Raw genomic sequence first — 14679 nt, 5'->3', positions numbered from 1 at the left:
CGTTCAGTGTAAACCAATCAGAATCGGGCACGTATGTTCAAGCCAATCACAGCATGACGACCACGTTTTAAATCTGTTCCCTCTCTTTCATCCGGTCTACGGGTTTTTAGTCGCCACCACCAGGGTCTAGACTCCATTGGGGGATATGTTTGGTTTTCTCTAAACCTTAAAAATGTATATATACCCCTTCTACGATGGAGTCTAGTCTCCAAAATGTATGTATTTTCTTACTTTGCACTTGTATCTTACAAATAAATGTTTTCATATCTGCAAAGAAGTCTCTCCTGATTAATATATATATATATATATATATATATATATATATATATATATATATATATATATATATATATATATATAGCTAGATCGATAGATATGAGTCAGGGATTGTACTGTGCATAGTTCAGTAGGGAACGGCACAAGGTCCTGCCGTGAAGATGAATGAGCAGTAATCCAGCCTACAGTGCGTGGCTCATAAAGGTAGCCTCCAGCAAACAGAAGCCTGTATGACTCATTTCTCCGTGACAGGATCGTGAATCTCCACTAACTTTCCTTTCAAGAGCAAACGTTATCTGCTGTATTTTTTTTTTTTTTTTAAATCAGAGCTGATTACGGCCAGTTAGCGAGGGGAAAATCCACCAGCGAGTTGCCCCAAAAAAATTGATCCCGATGTGGGAACACATATATCCTATATCAGGGTTTTCCCTACCGTTAAAAGGCTTTAGGCGCAGCATCCGAGCTGTTTTGGGCACCACCCAAGCCAAATACATTGAACTAAAATAACTTTTCTCAGATCCAGTGATTGCAGTTGGTCCCCAGTGGACTTCGTAATGTTTTTAGACACAGATATGGGAATAGTATTGGTCCAAAAATTTGAAATTGCATTTTCTAATGGAAAAATGACACTTTTTCTTGAGTGTGGACCCCTTAACCCACTGCAAAATATGTGCACCCAAGGGGGCTTTCACACCTGAAAGTCCCAACCAAAGTCTGAACCAAGGTTCATGTTTTTGTTACAGTGGCCCAATCCTAAAGGGAGCCCTGAGGACTAAAGGCTAAAGACACACAGACTTAATTGAGCTCAGGTGCTAAGTGAGTTGAGTGTGTGAGGCCACATGGGGCTCAGATAGGTATAAATGGGATTGGGACGGCACTTCACGAGATCACATGTTACCTTGGCAACGTTTAATAACAAAAGATGTAGCTGACACTTGCCGGTTTGGGAATTTTCATTTTAAGTTTGTTGATTTCCATGCAGCCGAAGCACAGGAGACGGCAGCCCAATTCCACATCTTTTTTTCAAACTCTTGTTTTACAAGCCGGACGACAGGTCGGTCTGTGTTCCGTGGTTCGAATAGTAATTTCAGCAATTTATTTATTTCGGCAATTCAAAGTGCTTTACATAAAACATTAAAAGAGCAATTAAAAACGGTGAATGATGAAAATAAAACTAAAATAGAATAATATACAAATACAAGAATAAAAGTAGAATAATTAATCAATTTAGGTACCCAACCCTAGTAGTAACTTAGAATATTGACTAGGAATCTCAATAACTTAGTATCTCAATATTGACTTAATACCTCAATATTGACTTAGTATCTCAAAGTACTGACTTAGTAACTGAGAATATTGACTAGGAATCTGAAAGTAATGACAAACTTTAAAATATTGACTTAGAATCTCAATATATTAACTTCTGCACACCAGCGTGCAAAGTATAACTTTGTATTATGAGTCTGGAGATCCTTCTTTCTTGTTGAAGGGGAAATCTATTCTTGGGACACGTTGGTTTCTACTGAATTGTATTAATGTTGATAGAGTTTCGATGCTTTCAACGGTTTGTTCGAATTCTGCAATAGCAAAATAAAAAAAAAAGAATAAAATGATAAATCTTTACCCGGACAAGTGACTTTTGTGCATGGGAATCTGCCTTAAAAAGGACATTCCCCGGCCATATAACACAAAGATAGCCTGCCAGAGCTTCCTGTATTTGGTCCGAAAGTCCGAACCATCCAAAAAAAGGCTTTCAAACTACAAACGAACCGGACCGTGGTTCAGCTTGATCCTAAACCAAGACTACCTCTATTGTTCGGACCAGATTTTGTCTGTTTGGCCCGGATCGTGGTCCGGGGGAGGTTTCACACCTATAACTTTGGTTCGGATCAAAATGAAAAATCCAAAAGTCCGGACCAAATGAAGTAGGTGTGAAAGCCCCCATAAGTCTTCCACAAACCGATAGGGAAAACTGTATACATGCAGACATATTTCAGACAACCTGAGGCCCAACTGGCCTTACAAATCTGCTGATGCCAGCCCTGCCTAAGCTTAACTTAAACCGGATGAGGAAACCAAATGCTTTGGGATGTTAGCGTAAATACATTTGCTCAAGTCTGCCAGGCTTTTGTCATGACACGCACGCATGTATAATGCAACATGCATAATGCAATAATGGTTCAGGTGGCAACGTTACTGGATATTGGAAGTGATTAAAGGATCAGACTCTAAAACCCTCTCGCATTTATCGTCTGGCTTTGGGGCCGTTTTGGGCGTGGGGGAGCCGATTTCATACACTGATGCTGTTGTGCTTAGGTCAGGATTGTTCCTGCATATCTATCTATGCCTCTATATATCGGAGGCGGGCCTTTTGTTCAATCAGCAAGCTGTGAAAACTAAAGCCCAACAGTTGTCAAAGATTTAGGGCTGCAACGAACACTTATTTTCATTGTCTTAGTTTAGCTTATTTTGAACATGTTAAAAATACAAAAATAAGAACATGTACAACAAAAACACGACAACTAAATACTCAGCCAACATATGTTTCAAAAGTATTGTAAATAAGGACTCCCACGTTTAAAAACAATAAAAAGAGTAGGAAGAAGTTCAAAAACTTTTCTGGTCGGGACTTTTATGAAAACAATTTACTTCTTCACTTATTTATTTATGTATACATACCAGTCCCTCCAGAAAAACGTGATTATGCGATCGCATAATTCAATGCATAATCAGCCAAAGTACGCATATTTATGCAGGGGCCGCATTTTTTCAAATAAGCCGCACTTTCGCCGCATAAATTGCAGATTTCCGCGCAAAATATGCGGTGCTTGCATGATTTCATAATCCCCTCATTTTTGTTGCAAAAAAGTCCCATAATATATCTTAGCTGAAAGTTGAAAAATGTTGCGTTTACTTCACACAAGAGCAGCCATTTTCCCCTGTTGGCATGGGAAAGTTATGAAGTGACGTAATTACGCGACGTGAACATCATTGAAAAGCACAGTGTGTGTGTGTGTGTGTGTGTGGGGGGGGGGGGGGGGGGGGAATCACTGTTTTTTCTCTTTTTCATCAAACAAAGCACGCAAACAAACAATTTTATCACATAAAATTGCATAAATATCCCGCATTTTCCATCGCATTTTTAAGAAAATGTGCCGCATACTCAAGGATTTTTGCCCAACTATCTGACTCACTGCTTCAGAGCGAAGTCAGGGCTACCGATTAGGCATATCTAACGGTAGTTCCGCATCACATTAGTTTTGCATTAGATGAATTAATTTGCTTGGGAGTTTTATTTATTTTTATACCGTGTATTCTCCGTGTGAATTCATGCACCGAACCGTGACGCCGGTACCGTTTTGGTTCAATACGAATACATGTAACGCTCCAACCCCTAATATTTATACACTTATTTTTTTCTAGCTTTCAACGTCCATGTTTCATCTGTCAGTTAAATCAAACCGAATAATAATCTTTATCTATATTAATCTGTGGATTATTTTCTGAATGAATGGATGAGTAGTTTGGTCTCTAAAAATGTAGATCAGTGTTTCCCAAAAAAGCCCAAGATGACCTCCTCAAATGTCTCGTTTTGTCCACAACTCAAAGATATTCAGTTTCCTGTCACAGAGGAGAGAAGACACTAGAACAATATTCACATTTAGCAAAGCCGACATCGGAGAAGTTTGACTTATTTTTCATCACAAAAATGACTTAAACCGACCAATCGATTATCAAAATAGTTGCCGATTAATTTGATGGTTGACAACTAATCAACTAGTCTTTGGAGTTTAAAAGTAGTTGTTGCCAATTGCAGTCTTTGCTTTGCTAAACGCACCGTGTTTAGCTAGTTTAAAATGTTTGTTCCCCTGTCTTTGTTAGTTAAAGGCTCCCTGTGTCATTGGAGAAAGTTGGCCTCGTTTCTCAGATCCGCCTGTTTGGTCTCTTATCAAACGGTTGTGGAGGTTGACAGCTGTTATCAGTTTGCTAATATGTAACAGGCTTTTCCTGGCCTTGTAGATGTCCTTTAATCCCATCCATAACATCGCCTTGTCATTTAAGATAACAAATCCAAATTTGAGCTGAGAAAAGTAAATCCTTGGAGAAGATCTGCGTGCCGAATAAGCCGGCTTTATCGTTCCCACAATTCAGCCTGCAAATTAGCTTTAGCTGCGGATAACAACGAGGCCCTGTGGACTTCTGATGGGGATTTGTCAACATTTACGCACGATGAATTGATAGTAAAAATAATTGTTGACGGAGCCATTTTAATCATTCCAGTCGTCTTCTGCTTGAAGAGATACACGTAACAGACATTTATAAGACAAGCTCAGGCTAACGCATCAAAACTAGGGCTGCACGACATCAGGAAAATATCAAATTGCGATTATTTTGATGGTTATCAGTTTCTCTTCGATGACCACCGACAAGGGTAGTACACATATCCTTTATCAGGGGTTTCCTCAACATTATAAGGCTTAGGTGCAGCAAAAAACCCGTTTTGGGCACCTCCGAAGCCAAATACAAAATACTTTTCCCAAATCTAAAGAGTTGGTCCCCAATAGCAGCTTTAGCAAGTTTTGTCTGGTCATTTTTATTATCTGCTTTAGCTTTTCCAGCATTTTAGAACACAGGCTCCAACCTCAATCTACAACCGCGATGGCTGCGCCTGATTGGACGACAGTTCGCTCGTGGGCTGTTTGCTCTCGGGTTTCAAAACAAAAATAAGCTGCAGCTGCTTAACCGGTCTCCATTTCAGATCGACAACGGTCACTTTAAAAGATTTGTGCGAGTTTTCGAGAGGCGGCGAGTCGAGCTGGATAAAGTGGCCTGCATTCAACTTTACGCAGCTTAGGCCTCCCGCACACTGCCTGCGTGGTGTGAGCGCGTCAGCTGCGTGGCGTGTCCGTTTACATTTCGGCTCCCATGGTAACAGTTAGAGCTCGCACGCTGCTTGCGTGACACGCACGTCTCAGAAAATGCGTGCGCGCTAGAAATAGAACCGATGCCTGTTTTTCACGCGACACTCAAGCGCGTTGGAAGCATTTCCAGGCAAAATAGAATAGGAAAAGATGTTTATATGTCATTTTGAAAGTATCTAAGTTTTTACATAAATGAAGATATATACATGTAATTTAAAAAATACTAAATGATTTTCGATTTTCTAATATTGCACCTGTCAATACAGAACAAAATATTCTGGAGCCTATTTTGCCGTCAATACTGCCGACGTTGTCTTTGCTGTAATCAGATCAGTATATTTATTATTATTTATATTCCCATTTACCAATGGGAAGCGTGGAAATGATGCTTGCCAGTGGACACATAGGCCTACCACAAGTCTACAAAACCAAAAAGCCAATGCCAATTTGTCTACAGATACTTACTCCTACAATACAAGACACTCTAAGGACTTTCATTTCCCATTTTCTCGTCCCTTAACCACAATACATTGAAATACAGGAGGAACATCTCTCTGGAACAATCTACTGGCATCACTACAGTCACTAGTCAACATCTAGGCCTACATTCAACTAATGACATAAGACTTTACACTTACGTGCCTTAAATTTTTCTCTTTTTTTGCTAATTCTCACTGCTTAGTGTTAGATAAGATAAGATAGACTTTAGTGATGCCACACTGGAAAAATGCCCTATTTAACTAGGGTTGGTATCTTTGTAGACCATTTCACAGTTGTAAACATAAATATTCTAAATGGCCCCAAGTTGATATCCTGTTACAGTGTATGTGAATGACATCAGGCTGTTGCATAGCAATGACATCCCATTGAAAAGGTCTATTTAAGCCTTTTCTTGGCTTTTAACCTCCCCATGCACAAAGTTTTACCTTGTATGAAGCCCTATTGTTGTTTTTTAATAATGTGTAGGCTGTACTAAAAGGTTGAATACATAACCATGAAAACTGACCCTTCAACTGTGCTGATGCCTGTCAACCTATGAACGCAGCACCCCCTGCCTCACATATTTAGACAACTTCCTGAAGTCTCCGTTATTGTAACTTTACTGCGACGCCCAGCTTCGGGTTAGGTAGCCTACGTGGCTCGGCTCCCTGTTCGCCCTAGCCGCTGTAACGTTATAACTAATGACCTGCCACGGTGTTAAAAAATGAAGGTCCATTTTGAAAATCACATCACACAGACACAGACACAGTATGAGAATGTAACCGTTGGCGTTGAGGCGAGCACAGAAGCCCGGGGAACCACTGCGGCGAACAAACTCACATTTTAGGATTTCTGGCGGAGATATCGCCGCAGTTGGTAGCCTACACGGCTAGACAACCGATAAACACGACACGCAGATGAGGCCACCCGCGGGCCGAGCTCCTACCTGTATCTGCGGGATGCCGTCCACTGTGTCGGGCGAGTTGTCGAACACTCGGTCCCGGTACAAAGACCACAGCCCGACGTTGGGGAGGAAAAGAAGAGCCGCTATGAGCAGCCCGGCGAACTGCAGCAGCCTCTTCTCCTTCCGCCTCATCTCTCCGGGAGAAAGCGTGTGAAGCAGCGGCGGTGGAAACTAGCGAAACCCCCGACTTCCAGGCTCTTCCGAGCGGAGACAACTTTCACTGTGACTGGGGGGGACGGACACCGGCGCCTGTGACGCTCCACACGGCTGTGAGCTGCTCCGCTAGGGGGAGCGAACCACTGCACACAGCCGGGGCACGGGGGGAGGAGGTGGGTGGTTTCTTTAACAGAAGACTTTTATTTTTAATTTTTTTAAAGGAATGTAACGTCTCTTATTTATTGAGTTTCCCATGTGTAATCACTGCCAGTGGATTACACCGTAAACATGGACAAATGTGCCTAACCAGCGGAAAATTAAACTGAACCATCATGAAAAGTTCTGTGACCGGCTGACGATTTGTGCCGCCTTCAAGGCACCTCGGAAATTACACGAACCACCTGTATACCCTATTTTTGTAACCGTCTATGGCTGGGATCTTCAACAGGGGCACCTCAGAGTCATTTCAGGGGTGGCCTCCAAATTATTGTTAATTTTTTAACGTTTAAAAAAAAATTAAGTCTTAACATGATTCCAACATATTATTAGCTAATATAAATCCCCACTGATGATAGGCTTACTGGCCTATAGGTAATGTAGTCACTAAGGTAACCATCAGTTCATCCCAAAGTATTGACTGTTCCACATCACGATTTATAAAATAATTCATAAAATCATGCCGACAATTATTAGGCTATTTGAATAGCTTGAATAACTTAGTATTCTATAAAAAAAGTATATATAAAGGCTTTAGGCTGCCCTAAATATACAACTTAATTTTATACAATATAGTAGTAGGGGGTTCCTGATCCGTTTCTGTTTCAGTTAAGGGGTCCTTGGCTTAAAGACCCCTGGTCTATGTGTATACACAGTAGGCCTAAATCCGCCTAGGGAAATGGCAAATACATGTAATTAAGAAGAAAGGAAACCACCTGATTTAAATGATTTTGAATGACTTGAAGACATTGTTTTATGAATATAAATTGACACTTCCTTCAGGGAACTGGGATTATTATGGAAGCAAGTAAGAGACATTAGTTGGCCTATTTGAATTTTAACAGCCACTGAGTTCTTAATATTGACATATTTTACTTTTATATCTGAATTTATTTGCTCTGGGTTCATCTCTTTGAAATTCAAAATAGAAATTTCTTGATTTTGCATTTTCATTTTGAATTTGTTTTTTTCTCCATTCAGTGGTCACAAATTCTAAAACTTTAATTCAATCAGTCACCTATTGTATATGGACGCATTCCTTGATGTAGGATTTGTCAGCCTCTTCAAAAATCTCAGGGACTTTAAAGCACATCATGGTCTGTGAACAGATTTGCAAAATATGTTTTTCATTCAGAAAAGCATTGATCAGTTAACGTAACTCAGCTGCTTGAAACGTGTCGCTTCATGTTGTGTCTCTTAAACCTTCAGCTGTCTTCAAAGCAGTGCTTTAGTGCTGGAGTCCGGACTCGGAGATACTTTTCTGTTGTCTTGGACTCGTCTTGGTCTCGTTGGTATTTGGACTCGGACTCGGCCATTGGTCTGGTCAAATATTCTAGTCGGTCTCGACCGAGTCCAGCACCATATGCTTTTTATAAGTAACTTCCTCCTTCAAAACTAAACCATTGATGAAGCGTGCTCGTTCAGAAAACGGATCTTGGTGTAATTCAAAATCCATCTAGAATGGGTATTTTGAGCTGTAACAACTCCAAATGTTGCTGTGCAATTAATTGTCTCAGAAATAATTGCGATTAACAATATCATTGTCTTTCAGTCAAATTTTAAAACATTTATGTGTATCACTTTTTCAAACATCTTTTAGTTATATCACTGTCATGTAACCCAGATAATGTAATAGCACACATACACAGCCTATGAAGTAAATAACGCCTCTTTATTATCATTAAACATTAATTGTCATTTTTTTTGCTATGAACGTGTATAGAGTCAAGTGCCAGCAACTAACAATTGAAATAGTAATAAAAATATATAGTCCGCCCAATAATCACTTATATAATTTGGCATATCTAAACAAAAACAACAATTACCGGTCAAACCCTAAACACCTTAGCTAATGTTAGCAATTAATTGACAATTAGACAATTATGTAATAATTGTTACAGGCCTACAGGCATCGACTTTAGTTGCCTGGTATACGCATCATACACCGCAATCATCAGGCATCAATCATTTTCATTTTGGCCACAGACACAAATCGCACTTTGTTCGTATTAGAGGGTAGGAACAAACTTACATATCCTCTCTTAATATTTTCACTTTCTGTGGACACCCAGTAAACCAACGACAATTTTAAAGTAGGTTTACTGAAAAAAAATAGCCGAGAATGAGAAGAGGAGAAACTAAGGTCTTTACATTTGCGATCGTGATGCCCTGGTCTATGCCTGGTGGCTTTCTCCTCTTCAGTGTTTGTTGCGTCAGTGTTATACCTGCTGCCTGTTTGTCTCTGCACGCAATCTGCAGAGTTATGGATTTGAAAAGTGCTTGGCGAAAATCAATGCGAGCCAAGACGGAGGAGTGTGTCTGACAAAAGAAGGTGGAACGAATGCATGAGCAGAAAATTTGAAAACTGGTTTCTAAGAGCATTTTTTTTTGGAAAATCACCCAGCCAGAGACCATGCTGGGGGAGAACCCTGGAACACATATTGATATTGTAGACATGCACTCAATGTACCTACTTAAGATTATTGTTCCTCTACCAAAAATGGATTATGTGAGAATAGCACAAATTGGACAGGTTACTTTCCCCTGTTTACGCATGATAAATGATAATGAACCACTTTGGGTTAAGACATGTGGACTCAGATGAATACAAGGACGTGCAAAGACTGTTTGGCGGCCAATCACAGGGCTTAGAAGACACAGGGTAATCGCTGAATAAAGAAATACCGGTCAATTTCGTACGTAGGCATGCGAAATGCGGCACAAGAACGAGATAGTTAGGTTTAGGAAAAGATGGTGGGTGGGGTTACAAAATGTATGTAATCAAATCCAAAAACATCTGTCTGGTCTACAAAATTCTACACAAAACCACTCCTCCTTTGAACACTTTCATAACCCAACAGCAGTCAGATCACCAGAAGCACCACACGCGGTGACCTTCTAATTCCATTCGGGTAAAGCACATTTGGCCAATCATCATTTTCCGTTAACGGCAATACAAAACTGGAATTTACTGCCCACTGCTATCAAAGATATACAAACCTCTTCCACCTTTACGACACACTCTAAAACATGGCTGTCCGATAACTCTAACTGCACACGTTAACATGTCAGATGTGATGTGCGTTTGATAGTCATTGTTGCTACCGCATGTTATGTCTTGTATGTGCTTTCAATGTGGCCTCTGTGACTATTCTCCTCTCTCTTGTCTCCTTTGTATTGTCTTTACTGCATGGACTGCTTTAATTGGCCTTTGCCATCCTCTGTGCTTGCTTGTTGGGTGCCACTTCTTTGTATGTCTTAATGCTTTTTGCTTAGGCCTGCTGTCATTATAGATGTAATGTAATTTATTTTAATTTGTTAACCATTGTATTTTTGGATGCCTTTTGTAAGCTGGCCGGGGACTACAGCTGGAAATTAGCCGTAGAGGCTACAGCTGCTCCTTTTACTGTACAGTGTGAATTAAGGGGGACTGTCCACGATATTATGAACCAAACTATGTTTCAGTGACACGCGGGACAAGAACGGGACATGAACCCCCAGGTCTCCTGGGTGAAAGTCTTGTGTTGTTTGACCCATCCAACACCCCAACCTGAGTCTTTACGCGGATTTTCAGTCTTCTGTACTACTCTCTACCGTTGTCTCTTAATAGTACGTCATCTTACAGCGCCGCGGTCGAAAAGCTGCCCTGCCTGGTGCGTTCCATACAGACGCGAAAAGGTGACTTTTGCATCGTATCTGACGCTGAGAGACACTGGCCCAAGTCAGTATTTTTAACCCAATCTCATTGCAGTACGTGAAATGGTCAGGTTATTTAATCTATTGATTTGTGTTCACAGGCATGTTTTTGTAGTTTTTTTTCGTGGTGGCCAGCACAAAAATGTAAACTAATGTATTTTAATGGGAAGCATATGTCGTGGTCACAGCACGACTACGGTAGTGAGTTGTATGAAATGCCGGATAATCCGCGAAAGGAGGTTGGTCGGGGTGGAGGACGGGTCAAACAATTCAGGGACTCTCACACCGGAGGCCGGGGATCGTGTCCCGCGTGTGGCGTGTTGTTTGCCCGTTAACCGTCCCGTTATTGTCGCGCGTTCCCTGCGCCCGTTTCCCAGCGTGTGAGGCGTCCTCCCCCGGGATGTGGAGTTTGCTTTCCCCGTTAATCTCCATATAGACCATTTTGTGCTGGCCACCACAGAAAAAAATGAAAACCGTGAACACGTATCAAAGGAATAAAAATAACGTCACCATTTCACGAACTGCTGTGAGACCGTGTTGGTATTTTATGAGTTGGGAGTGAGAACAGGTTGGGCCCAGACCACCTCTAAATGTGGTCTGAGTGATCGGATCTTAAAGCATCCTGAGTGCGTTTCCAACTGTACTCCACCTATACTGGCCTACTACTCCAACTGTACTGTCCACTTGTGATCCCATCACCTTCACTTCCCCTCCACGGCAGCTCAGCCAAGAATCAACATGTGCGAGGAAACAGGACGGACAGCGACTGTGACTTCCGAAGGTACTCACTTGACTTGTCAAAGTCATACTGCTGAAGCTTATATAAGCTTCAAATGGAATGTATAATGCATTTTTGCACAGAGCAAGGACTGTATAGTTTAGCCCCCATCTCACACACTTACAGTGCTTTAGGATGGAGAGGAGGAACAATCCCTGTACAGCATCAAAAAACTGTTACAATATACATACTGTACAGCATGTATATTGAAACAGGTTTTTCCGGGTAGTTTGCATTAAAACTGGCAGCATGAATAGAGTTGAAGTGCTGCTTCAGGTTGTCTGCTTTGAATACAGATACAGTCTGTGTGGATATTAGGCATGTCGAGTTAGCACTGGCGCGGTCCGGTGTAGCAGGGTTCGCTGCCACCGTGGGTTACCCTCAGCACAGAACACAGCAGGCAGACAATTTACAGGCCAACAGTATTTATTTTTGTGACTGCTCACACTTATCAACACAACTTTACAACTACGAACTGTGCGCCTCCAACAGCCCGGTTACTGGTATAGGCGCACGACCCGTCGCTCAACCTTTTAACAAAAACTAACAAAACGATCTATCGCAGTCCAGTCCTGTCTCTGTGGTGTGTGGCAGCCAACTGAAGGTCCAGCACGCTACAGCATGTAAAGGGACATAGTGGATGGATGGATGTGACAAAGTGGTCAGTCCTTGGAATGACAGAGGGCTAAATTATCAGTAGTGGCCCATAGAGGTCCATAGGGGGGCGGCCCTTCTGGCATTTGCCCAAATTCCGGATGGCCAGTCCGTCACTGGCTGATTTAAAAATAAAGCAGAGCCGTGGATATTTAATTCATGTGTATTATAACAAGTGAACGTCACTGCTGTCAGCGTGGGCCAGACATTTGGCTCTTGCGGGCCGGATCTGGCCCGAGGGCCACTAATTGGGATCGACTGCTGTACTGTATGGGCATGTGGGTGTTGTTTTAAGCTAGACTTACAGAAATATGTGAACCTATCCTTTAAACAACCTGTCAGCTACCACTTCCCACCGGCAGTCGAGTCTCCCATCACTTGAAGTAGGCTACTGAAGTTAAAGCGAAGCTGCGGTGACACATTCCCCCGGGATGAACTGTGTGTCCTACAGGGCCGGATCATACGTGGCAAACTGCTCAGTGATGTCACTCTTCTCAACTGTCAGACTGATCCGATAAAACCTGACATCGGATCATCATCAGGCTGAACTCTTTCCACACTTTCCTTGAAACAGGACTGACTGAATCAGTGGGACAATAGTGAAATCGGTTCAGTGCTGATGTGAAATCATCACAAGTGAGCCAGTACAATCCCTGTCCCTGCTGCCTTCAGTTTAGTTTAGTTTATTAATAAGTTTATTATAAGGATCCCCATGCGCTAGTCTTCCTGGGGTCCAAAAAAACATGAAATCAGACAATATACTGAATAACTGTAGAATATTTCTTGACAAATACAGGAAAAGAACGCCAACAAGTGTAAAACAAAATAGCAAGGAAAAGATCCAGAAAAACCCAAGAAATAATATCTATAGAACAAAATTGCATTACGCTACGTTACACAACATGACACATGGGTTTAGAGTTTACATCTAGGTACAGTAGCTCACAAAGACAAAGACAATTAAAGAGAATAAGAAATAAAAATTTAAGTAAAGGTTTTAAGTGTCTTTTTAAAACTTGCCTTTCCCTTGATGAAACGTATGTTCCTTGGTAGATTATTCCATAAACAGATAGCTCTGTATATGACTTTCTTTGATGTCGGTATGAATGGAGTCATTATTTGGCACTTGGGCACACATTAAGTGCTGCTGCTGCAGTGAGTTTAAAAGGAGTGGATGTTGCTGTGGTTACTTGGCCGCTGTGCCGGGCTATTATTGTGCCCTGCAAGCGTGCGTATTGTTTGCAGTTGTGTCAGCCAGACACCGGCATTTTTTTTTAACAAGTATAGTAATAGCTGCAAAGCTTTTGCAAAACATAGTAACAGAACTTAACAGTCTTGGAGATAGGCCCACCTAATTTTCTTCCACGATGTGATTTCTGCCCAAGCTACTGCTGCTTTTTGGATGAACAAAAACACCGGCAGTATAATAATTGTCATGTTAATGATGTCATGTTGTAAACTCAGATGGATTCCGATCCATCTGAGATCCGCTGTCAGTGTCTCTATCGTTCATCAAATGGCTCTGAAAGTGATCCCAACCATATATAGCTCTCCACTGTCGTTGTCGTCATAGTTGTGGTGTGGACTCTGCCATCCACCTGAGTCAGAACGATTTTTAAAAGTATATATTTATAGTTATTATTAAAGTTATCGTTCTTGGTGTGGACGGGCGTTAAGATGCCACGTGCCACTTTCCCCACATTCAAACTACAGTATGGAAGAAAGGGGCATCTAGTAGGGGTGGGAATCACCAGAGGCCTTACGATACGATATCATCACGATACAATATTATTGCGATTTTTTTATTGCAATATTCTGCGATATATTGCAAATCATTAACTTTTTTTCCAACTTCAAATTTTTCCCAATTTCAAATTATGTCCCCAAAAGGAAACTTTGTCGACATCTGTTTTATCTAAAAAGATACATTTCTCTGTTTGTTCATCTCACTTCAATTGTAATGCTGCAAAATCAGATTGATTGTCAAGGAGACAAACTGACCAACACATATATCATAAAAGATCAATACTTGGCGCCTGTGTATCGATACAGTATTGCCACAGAAAATAATTGTGATACTATGCTGTATTGATTTTTTTCCCCCACCGCTAGCATCTAGAGAGTCATGAAAAGGTTTCACTTTTTGTCATTGGTAGAAGAAAAACATCATTTCTCAGGTATGGAAATGAGAACCAACCTTACATTTGTTCTTTTTTCACATCTTTTAGTGGCATTATAACCCTGGTCTCTGTTCTTTTTAAATGTTTCGTGATTGCATTTGACTAGATTAAACATGAAAACATCCTTCCACCAATCAATGGCTTTTTATTTGCCTGACCCGGGGCTGCTCCGTCAAAGCTCCGGCTGGCTGAAGTGGACCGCTGCTTACTTATTGTCACCAGAGGGGACTCGATGTCTGAACGAACACAGCTAATGGGTTTCAGCACATCATTAGTCTCCCAACAGGGGAATAAGGACACTCTGCATTGATGCACTGCAAATTACCTAGATTTTCTTTTTATCCGGGCGGGCCTCTT

At 41.3% G+C, this 14679-nt stretch overlaps 1 protein-coding gene across 1 annotated transcript in view; it reads right to left on the bottom strand.

Moving 5' to 3' along the window:
• LOC114566651 (polypeptide N-acetylgalactosaminyltransferase 10) overlaps positions 1-6936 on the bottom strand; it is a 113584-nt gene extending 106648 nt beyond the window's left edge. Inside the window, exon 1 of the mRNA XM_028595292.1 lies at positions 6625-6936. Coding sequence (XP_028451093.1) covers positions 6625-6774 — 150 coding nt within the window. The 5' untranslated portion in view covers positions 6775-6936. The remainder of the gene's footprint in view (positions 1-6624) is intronic.
• Between the last annotated feature and the right edge of the window lie 7743 nt (positions 6937-14679).

This window comes from Perca flavescens, chromosome 13 (assembly GCF_004354835.1).
Source record: "Perca flavescens isolate YP-PL-M2 chromosome 13, PFLA_1.0, whole genome shotgun sequence".
NCBI lineage: Eukaryota > Metazoa > Chordata > Actinopteri > Perciformes > Percidae > Perca > Perca flavescens.
Note: the sequence above shows the minus strand (reverse complement) of the source record. Positions and strands in the feature narration are given on the sequence as shown.